The sequence below is a fragment of the Apteryx mantelli genome, chromosome 2 (assembly GCF_036417845.1).
Source record: "Apteryx mantelli isolate bAptMan1 chromosome 2, bAptMan1.hap1, whole genome shotgun sequence".
Taxonomy (NCBI): domain Eukaryota; kingdom Metazoa; phylum Chordata; class Aves; order Apterygiformes; family Apterygidae; genus Apteryx; species Apteryx mantelli.
The window spans coordinates 104,278,704-104,291,910 of NC_089979.1; the positions used below are offsets into that span (position 1 = coordinate 104,278,704).

General features: G+C 38.8%; 1 protein-coding gene across 2 annotated transcripts in view; it reads left to right on the plus strand.

Moving 5' to 3' along the window:
• COBL (cordon-bleu WH2 repeat protein) overlaps positions 1–13,207 on the plus strand; it is a 160,749-nt gene that overhangs the window by 42,863 nt on the left and 104,679 nt on the right. For both annotated transcript variants that reach the window (XM_013952796.2, XM_013952797.2), the window contains exons 2-3: positions 2,139–2,345; positions 12,436–12,646. In XM_013952796.2, the coding sequence (XP_013808250.2) occupies positions 2,139–2,345; positions 12,436–12,646 (418 nt within the window). The remainder of the gene's footprint in view (positions 1–2,138; positions 2,346–12,435; positions 12,647–13,207) is intronic.

The window sequence follows — 13,207 nt, forward strand, 5'->3', positions numbered from 1 at the left end:
TCTTAAGTGGTTACACTGCGTGATTGTTGAGCTGCCTTGTATTTAAGAGACTCCTTTGGCATGATACGGATTCATGCCAAGCTGCCATGTCCCTCACAATCTGCTAACAAACACCAGCTTTGCCCAAATGAATGTCTAGTGAGATAATAAGCTTGCGAAGAACCAGATTCTACATTAATTGAGCCTAAACTGATGCAATGTAGAGCTCTGACCAAACTACTGATAGCCAAAGGACCAAGCCTGCTATGTATCTGGTGAAGGTTACCTTTGCCTTCCAGAACAGAGGGATCTGAGCAAAAGATGAATCCTGATTTTTTTTTTTTCTTTCTTTCCCCTCCCCCCCCCTACTTTGTAGACAATAAATCAATTCTAGTCTGCTCAGAGACATATAGGAAGTGAAGCCAGTTTGACAAGCAATAAAGCCTTGAACTTTTTATCATCACCTCTGCAGGAAGGAGAGTAGGAGCTACAAGTTAGTGGCTGATGACTGCATGACTCATTGATCATATATAGGATAAAAAGTGAATATTCGGGGAAATTTTCCTGTAGAATAAAAACTGCCATATGCTAGTAAGTGTGGCAGTAGTTCTCTCTGCATATTAGTAGATGATCATATCTGTTGTGTACATAGAAATGGAAGTATCTGCATTATAGCTGATCTTACAGTGTCCTGATGAGCTCTCACCGAAATGTGCAATTTCAAGGCATTGTAGTGATTTTCACAAGCTGAAACATGTCACAGAAATTATTGGTCAAGTGCTAATTGGATAGTATGGAGGACATGGATCATTTCCAAACTGTCTTATGTGGTGAAGTTCTCATTCTGCTGTCTGCCACTTGCTTTGAAAATTCAGACTGTTTAGTCTTTTCATTGGTGAGAATACAGGTGTCTTAACTGATGAAGAGCTGCTTTGGTACTGATTGTGTTCAAATTTTAAAATGTATTTTTTCTGAGCACAGTTTTGCCCTTGTTTGACTCAACCACTAAACTTCATAGGTTTTATTCATCATTGCCTTTCTTGGAGAGTTAGTGCCATTTTTCTGTATTGTTGTTTTTGAGCCTCTGTATGTTCTTTGCAGTGTAAAAAAATATGCAAAATCATAATTATTTTCTTTCTGTACCCTAAGAACAGGCATATTAAAAAATTCAGGCAGTAAGCCTGAATAATATTTCTCTGTATATTTATTCTCAAAAAGTATTTTACTGCTTTTTCCCATCTGTATTATGCTAAAATCTGACTTAAACTAGACTTGAATCTAGTCAGAAGAGGTCACTGGAAATATTTATCATCAAAATTAATCCTCTTAAACATGTGGTTGGTGTGAGGCCAGCTATTCAGATATGAAACAGCATGCCTACATTGCTTATCTGTGTGGCTGTTTGCCAGTGGAGTAAAACTTAAGAGTTTGTGTTGGTGTTTGATCTCTATAAAGTACATAGTTTGCAAGTTTATGCAGCTTTTCTGTATGTAGCTCATAGCATATAGCCTCCTCCTGGAAAATGAGTTCTCTTCAGAGTACTTGCAAAGAGCTATACTCTCTTAGTGTACTTTGGTAAGTGGTATCATTCATATTTGACTCTTTCATGGTGTTTCCCTATGAAGTATGATGAGCCAAAACTAATACTACTACTTCAGAGCAGAGGAAGAGACAATATTTCAAGTAACGTAGTGCTGTGGAACCCAAATATAGCTGAATGAAGCCTCAACTGACCTCTGCTCCTGCAGGTTTAACTTGTGTGGAACATGTGTTTACGTAAATACAAATCTTTCTTGAGTCACATCTGGACTGGACCCAGTATTTCTGAGTCTCTCTTCATGGGAGCATGCTTCTTATTCAACAAAATAATGATTATTTCATATCCTAATTATGGAAATGATTCATCCCTTGGGGCATGGAAAGCAGGCAGTGGGAGCGAGTACATCATTAAAAAATTATTGTGTTTTTAGAGAGGAAGAGATAAAAAATAAAATGCTACTCCATTGAAAAGTTGCATGAAAAAGAAAAATGACTTGCATTACAGGAGGTTTTATAAATAATTTGAGATTATGGCTGGAGGGAATGTATTTTTTTTAATAATGTCTTATATTTCCTTTCACAAAAAATTGTTAATTTTCTTTTTGCCTTTGTTTCTTAAGGAGAAGAATGAAAGCTCGAGCTCCTCCTCCACCAAATCAATCTTCTGCAGCAAGTAGAATTCACAGCGAGCGAAAGCCACCTGCAGAGATAGCTGCAATTTCTGATCAGAGCCTTGTGAGCATGAAGGAGAACATGATTAACAGATTGGTGAACTTCACAGTCATTTTACCCAGTGGGGTGGAGCAGAAGAGCACAGTACAAGGAAGGTAAGGCTCCCTCGTTCCGGAGTTTTTCCATTACATTACATTTCCATACAAACTTACTGGTATTAATCTCTCCCTGTCCGCATTGATGGAGCGTCTCAGTCATGCTTCTCTCTGTGTTTTCGGTAGCTGTCATACCAGAGAGTCCTGAGAGGCACATATGAGAGACCCTCTCTATGTGGAAAGGAGGAATTGGCAGTTGTTGTTTCATTGCTCTCCCCACAGATGACCTTCAAATGTGCATGGATCCATGTAGTGCCCCTGAACTAGTCTTGGGTTGTTTTATATCTGCTAATGCAGGGAGGTTCTGGTGCAGTGAAAAAAGGGGCTGCTGCAAACACCAGTCCTGACAGTGTGACTGTCTGGAGTTGTGCTGAGGAGGGAGTTTGAAAGAAGAACGATTCATAAAATCCAGAGATCCTGCCTTCACAAATCTGTTGTGTTTGTGTAGATAGCGAAACATCTGTCGGTGTTGGGGAGACCTTTTCTGTATACAAGTCTGTCATCATTTGCTTGGGAATAGAGAGAGATTCTCCTTGTCACCTGGTACAATCAAGGAGAAATTGTATTGGAAAGATAGCTTTGAGACTGTTTTCTTCAGTGAGGGAGCTCTTCTTTCTCCTCCTCCTCCTTTCAGTGAAAACTGCTTTGAAAGAAGGAAACTAGTCTATTTATATTACTTTGAGGAAGAATTTGGAAGAGTTTTTAAAATACCTTGGTTACTGTCAATGCAACTGTAGTGAACAACTGTGTGAATGGTCAGTAGCAGTCAACAGATTGTAGAAAGGATAACATCAGGTTAGAAGGACACAGGTGTCTGTTGACAAATCAGGGTCTGTGTTTATTTTGTATTTGGGGCTTTCAGTAGCAGAAGCCTGCACTGTGGTAAAACTACTCATCATGATCTGATCTACTAGTCTATCTTGAAGCAGTATATTTTGATGGCTGAGGGGGATATGTATACAGCAGCCCATAGTAGCTGGTACTTCATTCTTCCCAGTACTTTTCTTGTAGGAAACTGTTCACTTAGCAGCTCTCAGGAAGCTGTAGTTCAAGTAGTAACTTGTGTGGGTCAGTCCCAAAGCCAGTGTGATATTAAAGGTTTTAAAGGAAAGCGGTGCTTTTATCAGAGCTCTCAAATTGTATATTTAGTGACAGATTTTTTTTTTTTTTTAAATGAGAGAGATTTGGACTTAATGAGAGAAAGAATGTAAACAGAATGTAAAGAAATGTTGACCCTTAAAAACCCAAAGAACACAGATATTTCATTGGCAAATGCAAGCATTCTGGGAGATGCAGAGGCTAATCCCCCTACACCGTTTTGTATAGGGAGATACATCATTGCTATATGATTGGAAAGGATTGTCTTTTCCTTCCTTCCAAAAAAAACCACCCCAGGAGCACTACAAGAACAGTGATTTGATGTGACCTTTTGAAAAACATACAAGTTAAAGGGATTTTTTTTTTATTTGTTTTCTCCTGTACAATTAACAGTCTGTCTGACTCTCACAGGTAAATATTATCACTAGCATTACTATCGCGTACACTCAGACTGAGTATTTTGCTTATTGCAATCTTTAGCTTGTGGACCAAACCTGAAAAGGATGTCAAAAATGAACCATAGACATCTCTAGGGAGTTATATTTATCATCTATTTTAAGCACTCTGAGCAACCTAAATGTTCTCTCAGTTGTTCTGTGAGGATGCCCACTCTTCTCTATTAACTTCACAAGGGGTCTATGCCCCTGATTTAAGCAGTACTGAAGTTCCTACTTGTGCTCTAGGGAGTCTAATCTCCTAATCTGAATGTCACAAGTGCCTAACATGGGCAGTAAGTGCTCTCCCTCCATGCTGGATTGAGCACTTGGAATGGAGGGTTAGTGGTAAAGGTCAATCAACCTACAGCCTGCTCTGGGAGGTTATTATGGATAATAACCTCTAGAAGGTTATCATGGATATTCCATAATATCTAGGATATTATGGAAAATGAGGAAGGAGCTAAACTATTTTTAACAAGTTAAATTTTAAAAACCCTCTAATGAGCCATGTATTAATGTAACCAATCTAAAAGCAAAAAAAAAAAAAAAAAAAAAAAAAACAGTAACAAAAAAAAATCTCATGTGTACCACTGTTCTTTCTCACCAGCAAAAGAACAAAATTTTCTGTGCATTAGCACTGTTCACGTTTTTAGGGATGTGGAATACAAACCAAAAAATTCCAAAGACATTTGAAATTTTTATGGGGTTCACCTGTCTTAAATTTTCAGGTCTGGGTAAAAGGACAGGTGTTTTGATATTTTTGCATTGTTTTGGCATTGTAGACTGGGTAGCTACAAAGTACAATGATACTGAGAAGGAAACATCTAGTGAGAAAGACATGGGATAAAAAAAAAAAAAAGAGTTTAGCTTTAATTTGAAGCAAGTATGAGAGCCAGTTCAGTTCTATTTCCTGTTCAGTCATTTCATCTATGATAATATCAGAGAAGGATATTTCAGACAAATTCTACTATTGCTTTTACTGCTGTAAATCTTCAGTGTTGTTACTGCCATCGTTGCAGTGCGTTCTGCAAAATCTTTTTTTGGGTGCCCCGGTGAAATTGCAGAAGAACTTGCAAAACCTTTCTCTGGGCATCGTCACAATGAAAAATGGTTCAGAAATTTCAGGAAAGCAGTTCAGAGAGCAAAGAAGTCCACTGAAGGTTGTGTGAAAACATAAGCACTACTGTAGTAATTAGTATCATGTAAGATTATTATAAATGAACCAAGTTAAAAGTCAAAACTAGCTCTTTCAACTTGTTTTCTGTGTGTACTTGACAAAACAGCCTGTAGTTAAATTTACTTTGTTAGGTCTTTCTATAGAAAGCCCCTACAAATATCAGCAGGAGGGTGAAAAATTCTAATTAAATTTTTTTTGAATGATAGTTTAAGAAAAAAGAAAATTAGGATGTGCTACTTAAGGATATTTTATTAGAGTCTGGAATTTTAAAATAGGTTTATTTATAAAAGCTAATTCAATTTGAAAGTCTCTCTTTAAGAGTTTATTGCCATCTTGTTACACGCAAAATTTATTCTAGCTTTTGGAAATATGCACTGCAGATTTAAGGACAAAGTTGAGTCCTTAATGGGTGTGTGTAGTAGTAGAAAGGTATTAAAGTACACTTGTTTTCCTTTTTGAAATAAATACTCCCCGTGAATTCTGCTGTAGAATATAAGTGTTCATGAAAACTGTTAGCATTCTTCCCCCTTAAAATGAGTAAAAAAAACCCCCACAACTAACACATACTTGTACTGCTGCACGAGAACTACATGATGTCCCAAAAAGATAGCTCGAGTGTGTTGGAGATTCATATATTTTATGTATATATGTCTGCAGCAGATCCACACAAACTGTCGGCAGGTCTGAAAGTGAGGATGACTGGACGTGTAGAAAGAAAGTAAATGGGAAGGCTCACAAGAGTTACCAGAATTTTTTTCTGTTTGTGATTCTCAGAGATAATGTTTTAAATCGGTAATCTACCAAGGATTCGCTGTGTCTGGCTCCATTCACGTTGAATAACCCCATTTAGCTTTTGTAAGGGTTTGTATCAAGAAAATGTAGTTTTAATGTCCAGTCCTCTTCCATGCGTTTCTGGTGAGTCAGCCAAAGGGTGAAGGGTGAATTTTGCTTTCTTCGAGAGTGGAGCCAAATCTGAGCCTCTCTGTGGGGCTTGAGACTTCCCTCGCCGGTTCTTCCTGCTTTGCACCAGCCTTCTCCCCCCTGCCACTCTTGCAGTCCGTGGTTCCCATAGTGTTACACCCTAGGGAGCACAGGAGTTCCCAAGCTGTGCAGAAAGCGCTGGTGACAGTTTGTACCCTGACGGGTGCTAAATGCAAAGCAGCTTGTCACAGAGCTGGCCCTGTGACTAGGCACCTTGGGGAGAAGCTCGTTTGCAGGTGCCTGCTGTGGCAGGGAGGGTGTGCACCCCTCGCCCTGGCATGCGTGAGGAGGCACTGCAGAGATCTCATGCTTCTGCTTTATCGGCAGTGGTATCACTGCACACTTTTGAGAATAAACCCTTCTGTTATTAATGCTGGCTTGATTTGATACAGCGTGAAGTCTAATTACCTTCTCGTTTAAATGTTACAATATGTCTTTCTTGAATGTGTGAAAGGTTTGCTGGAAGCTTTCTGCCTCCTTTATTCTGAGATATTCTAGGAATATAACATTTTTATCAAATAGTGCTTCTGGAAAACATGGCCATGAATTCATAGCCTTTCAGATCTGCATGAGTTTTGGTTTAAGATCTTATTATTTAAATACATTTATTTGAGGAGCAGAAATAAACTACTTCTAGTATTTTGTATTTCTTATTTTTTCATCTGTGATCCTTAAGTATCCTTTGTCTATTGTCAAAGATTATTTGTATTTTAAATTACACTTAATCTGTTTTTTTGTCATAAAAGTATGCATGCATGTGGGTGCTTATATATGCCAGCAGAAAGAGAGTTAAGTGCTTTTAATATATTATTTAAAAATAAATGTAAAAGATACATGAATGAAAAAGAGGAGCACTGTTTCGGGGTGAGACAAAACAAATCCATCATAGTCTTGGGAGATACTCTTATGACTAGCTCAGCGCACTCAGGAAGGGAGATGGACCATATTTTACTCAAAGGCTGGGGATGAATCTCAGTGACCAGCCGACCCTTAGAATGTCTTGTCTGTCAAGCAGGTCTTATCCACTTGTTATGAATATTTATTTATTTTAGGATGTTGACCAGAACTTGAATCTTCTGCCTTTTAATCACATACCCTAATGCTTGGCTACTGTAAGGTAAAATTCTGATTCTAGAGATTTGAAGTCTGTCTTTTGTGATATTCTTGTTAAAACTGGACTGATTGTGAAAAGTTTTATATTTTTATAAATCTGTTATCTAGGATTTTACCAAATTTTCCCTAGTGTCCCATCCTCTCTCTCCTCTCATAGTGTAAAAAATTATATATATATTAAAAAAAAGCTCAACAGTAGAAGGGGGATATTTGATGAGAGGTCTGGTGTTACTGTCACATGAAGGGAGGGAAAGGGGTAATCAACTTTGCCTGCCAGAGCCCTCCTCAAAAGGGCTTTCACTGAGTCAGGTTCACAAAGTTAAGTCAACTTTGCTTGCCAGAGCCCTCCTGAAAAGGACTTTCACTGGATCAGGTTCACAAAGCTGAACAATAATTTGGTAATCAACTTGGCCTGCCAGAGCCCTCCTCAAAAGGACTTTCACTGGATCAGGTTCACAAAGTTGAACAAAATGAGAAAGGCCCTCCCCTTTGGTAATCAATGTTTGCCTGCAAGAGCCCTCCTCAAAAGGACTTTCACTGAGTCAGGTTCGCAAAGTTGATCAAAATAGACAATTTATTAAAGCGACAGATCAACAGGTTCAGGATTGCCGGTGATAAATGCACTTACTGCAACAAATTCTACTTTTTCTGAGCTCAAACTGATAAAGCGCTTTCACCAATGGTATTTTTCCCGGGGTAACATCCGACATTGTCGGAGGCGCAAACCTTACCAAAAAGGCGTCCCTGTTTTAGGGAGGAGAGAGGTCCAGACCCGTCGACCTATCCGTAGGTTGGTGTTCTCATCCTCGAGATGGAGGATCCTTTATGCACTGAATTTATACTCTTGGCGAGGTGGGGCTGAGTCAAACACTGTGGGATGTTTGGTCCTTGTCGAGCTCAGCAGAGGGTGTCAATGGCTGCTGACCTTTTTTTTCTTTTGCCCCTATCAACACCACCAGGCTGCAAGACTCCCGCCTCGCCCCAGGTGTCATTTGGGGTACAGCAATGTCAAGTGGTGAGACCTCCGCCTCGCCCTGGGCATTGTCTCACCCCTCACCAGCATGGGCATCAGACTGCAAATCACCCTTTGTATCCACTGTTTACCCCAGGGCAGGGAGGATCACAGATAATCATAGACCATTATCCCACATCTGGCCACTGTATTTCAGTTATAGTCCTTGGTTACAATATGTGGTGCTAGGTTCATGAAAAAGTGTAGCAATAATTCTCCAAGAAGAAATTTCTGAGAAATTTTTTTGGAAAGCTCTGACACATTCTTTTGATTTAACAATGTTGCACACTACTGCTGTTATGTCCAGTTTGCTTTTGCACTCGATCTGGTGATGAGGCTTGTTCATCTCTAAAAAATACACCAGTTAACGTTAGATACTTCTATATTTGCAACCATCCATGACCATGGTCATGTCCTCATTATTGCTGAGGACTTTGTGGACAGCACAGATACAGACTTTTAGTGTCAGTAGCTTGAGAAGTCACACCTGGGATATATTGCAGAAAAATGGGGATGTTTGAAGCTAAATAATGGTTGATCTGGAGTTGTCAGCACATGGATAACAGATACCTCAAAAGAAGTAGACTGGGCAATTGTTGCTGCTACTGTTATCATACGTATTACATAAATCCCCCCCATACATGTGATGCGTAGAGAGTAGGACACTAGACCTCATAATATACAAGCTGAAGCAGTAGTCCCCTTCTGAGAGTAACAGAGGACAGAGCTTGGTGCAGAGAGTATGTGTTACGGGGCACATGAGCTAACTTCATCACAGAAAGTATGTTCTCACATACTTTTCAGTGATATATATATAAGTGGAAATAATTGTTGGCTTGTAGGTCAACATACAAAACAGCGTCTCAAGAAAGACTGTAGGTGTGAAATCAGCCCAGGCTGATAAAACATGAAAGAGTTAATAGGAGGAAACTTATACAAGACAAATATGGTAATAGATGAGGTGTTAAAAACAGATAAACAGGGCACATACTGCAAAAGGGATAAAAATGAGCTTAAATAAAGAATATTAAGGATGGATCAGGTCAAAAGTACAGTAGTTTGACAAAGGTTAAAAAAAGGACTTAGCAGAATAGGTTACAGAATAATTGTACTTTTAGCACAAAAATAAAGGGAATAGCAGAGTCAACATCATATTATAGAGCAAAACTTTATCCTACACATTTATTTTCTAGATATACAAGCCCGTATTTTTTTTAAATGGATTATTCTATTGATCCCAGTAAAGATTAGGCCAAGCCACACCTAAACCAACTCTGTTTACTCTCTCTTAAAGTATAAATGACTTTGAAATGTACTGGTGAATGGCATGACACAAATGGTCAATGGTAAGTATTGCTGACACAACAGTTAGCCTTTGCTTTCCAGTATTGGTTTTAAATGTCAAATAGTTTAATAATGCAAGAGCAGGATGGAACCCAATTACTTTTCTTTGCTAACTACAGGTTCATTCCCAGTTTTCTCTTTATGCTCTAATATCTGCTTATCTTGTTTCTTTGGAAATGCATGAACTTTGAATTTAGTTCACAGAATTTCTTTTGTTCTCTTTTTATTCTTCGGAAGTTTTGAGGAAATGATTTTCCCAAGTTACAATTTGAGAAGGCCATACTATGCACTTTTAAGTTGTTTCAAAAGCCTCTGATATATTGTTTAATTTGTAGACTCTGAAGTGGTGCAGGTGAAGCTTGGGGATGCTCTTCATGGAGCAGTTGCATAAATCTGAGCTGTAGGAAACAGGATGGGATGTTGCAGGCTTCATTTGAAGTGTTAGATTTCATATCTGCCTGCTCTGTAATCAACAGTTAGGTGAAAATAACTCATATTTGGCTGAGTGTGAGCTGTTTATTTGTTCATTGTCTGGACAAGTTTGTTCAACGCATATGCTGACAGCAGCTTACTTTCTCAGATGGTTGGTGTGGAGTCTAAAATTGTTGCAACTGTGGTACTATTTGTGCTGAACACATTTCATAACTTCAGTGGAAAGTGCACAGAATCATAGTCTTTTGAGGCACTATAGGAGCAAAAAATTTTTTTTAAGTGCTCTGCTTTTCTAAAGCATCTTGAATGAAATAGTTTACATGAGGTAAGGTAATGTTCCAAATTTAAATGAATTATCACAATATTATGCACTACAGAAGCACATTAGCATTCTACCTCAAATAAAAAGTCTAGCAAATACAACAGCATGTACTGCGGTTCTGCAAGGTTATTTGTTTTTCTCTGAAACAATAGTAATAAAGCTGAGAAAACAAAGCATGCAAATTTCACTTTAAAAGAAATGTATCTGTGAACAGACAAGCTGAGATCTATATCAGAGGGGCTGACACTTTAAAATGTTCACTGCTGCATAGCATAATGAATATTCATGTAAATATTGGTATATGTGGGCTTCTCTTATATTTTGGACTTGGTATGTGTGAATGCGTCAATTGTTTTGTGGCTTGTTGCATTTGAATTAACTATGGTTGCAAAATACAGACCTTTACAACGTAGGACAGTGCCACAGTGACAGCCATGAGAGACTGTCACGAAATGACCTAATATGCATTTCTATTTAGATGCCCTTTATATGAGCTCACCAGTTATCCCCACACTCTTTTTCTGGAGCCCCTTATGCATCTAACAATATCTGTCTTCCTTGTTTGATTTCCGTCATCATCATCATCTCACCAGTTTTTGTTCCTTTAAATACATTCGCCTATTTCAAATTTTCCAGGCTTGCCACTTTCTCAGCTCACATTGAATATAGCTCAGTTAAACTTGAAAGAGGTTACTGTAAAGAAGGTACTAGAGTTATTTCTCATTTCTTGCGTAGTAAGAGCTGGCATCTTGCATATATTTTAATCTTTTGCCTATTAACAAGGGATCGGACCCATTTTCCACTTTCCTTGTCTCAATAGTTAACCCCCCAAAGGCTTTTACTGATTTCTTAACCAGTTGTTGGCCATCAGCATATGCCTGGGAAGAAGATGAGCAGCCTCTGCAGAGCGATGTCGCAGCTGCCAACAGCTTGCAGCTGAGGGAGATCTTGAGCTACGGATGTAATGGTGGTGGTTCATAACCTGGGAAGGCTTGTATGTGTATGTGAATTTGTCTGCATTTTGGATCTGTATATACTTTTTCCAGTTTACACATAGAAAAAAGTGCCAGTCCTTTGGGAAATGCACTGTCTATACAGTTACTTTCACTTCCACAAAAATATCCCATGTGTATTACAGGCTTTAGGTAGGGCTGCTCAGAGTTCGGGGGGTTTTGTTTTGTTTTGTTTCAACTTTATTGTTTTGTTGATGACAAATACCAGTTTATTCAAACTAAAACTTTTCAGAAATGTACCGTTTTCAAAAAAACTGATTTCTCTGGTCCTGGATGGAATTTGGGGGCGGAAAGGGATGGGGGGAACACTTCAATATCTTGGGAGCGAGGTGAATTTCTGGGATGTGAAGGAACTTGGTTCATATCTGTGCTGTCCTAGCCAGCATCAGGCTGCCTTACTGGTCCAGTGAATGTTGAGTGATTGACACAAAACAGAGTACCACCGAGCAGAGACTTGGACCGGAGGGGTTAATGACTGATTTCTTAACCTAGTGTTTTAAGTATCACATCTGCAGTGAGAGTTAATCATAATACAAATACTTGAAGCCAGATCTTTTTATACTGAGTAAATTTCCTCACCAAAATAAATGTGGAGGGAATCTGTTAGTGTTGGAAATACTATTGGTGTTGAATGGATTGAGGGGAAAAACAAACCCACAAACTTGTAAGTTGGAAGAAAATCCCATCTACCTCTTGTTCCAGATTCAAATGCTCAATTTTGATTTGAGTTATGTAGTGGCTGAAATCTAGGTAGAGTTTAATGTACCTAGAGTGAGTCACTTATTTATACTTTGTCTACATGTTAAAGACCAGTGTTTGAATTACAGAACTTAATATATGCATTTAGCAGATAAGATGCACTTTGTCTGCTCATGACTTACATTTGTAAGTGCTGTTATTGGCACTGGTGTCTGCCTCCTAGTGAATAGTTAATTGCCAGCTCATAAACACACGCCGAAGTGAGAATATATTTAATTCCTAACATTTTTATCTGATCTGCTTAGCATTTCAAAGCATTAGCGCTGTTGCCTCCCAAAGATGGTTAACTAGTGACACATCCACAGCTTGGACTGTCTTTATGCTTGCATATTAAAACTGCAGTAACTTTTTTGGCAACTATTTTTTCCTCTCTACTAACAGTGAACATTTTCTTTTCTGCAGTAAAGCTGTGATGGATCTGTTGGTTGATTTATGCAGCCGGTATCACTTGAATCCAGCCCAACATAGTCTTGAACTGAGGTCTTGGGGGATGCAACAACCTTTGAGTTATAAGCCAAATACTTTGATAGGAGCGCTGGATGTACAGATGGTACTTCTGAAGGAGAAGGTTCCTGAAGAAAAGACAAAGCGACCTCTGCCAAGAGTCCCCGAGGTCAGTACCCTGGGGGGTTAAAGCAGCGCCATGAACCATCATTTCATTCCTGTGACTGCAAGCACTTTCTTCCTGTTTCACCAATCATTAAACCAGACACAAGAGGCTTGAGATTGGCTGTAACCTGCTTTACTAGCTTCGCTGATTTGCACACAGACTGGCAGTTACCAGCCTTGACTCTAGCATTTACAGAAAAGGTTATGTTGCATGCAGTTAGGGTGAAGTCTCTTTTTGCAAAGACTCTTGATGAAAGACCTTAATGACTGGAATTAGCAGGAGTGGCTGAAATGGGGATTGTGGAGTGGTAGGTGAGGTTTTGAGGGTTTTTTGTTTGCCCCCTTTTTTGTGGGAGGCTTGGGCGGTTTTTTGTTTTGTTTTCTGCTTCTCTTGAAAGTTAGTGGAATATTAGAAAAGTAAACTTTGAGGAAAATAATTCTTTATCAAAAATACAGGAAAACAGGGATTATAAATGTATTCACAGTATTGTAGAGATTCAGAAACAGCCATCTTCCAAATATTTGTTCATTGAAGTTTATATTAGTGGGAAGCAGTCAAGATAAT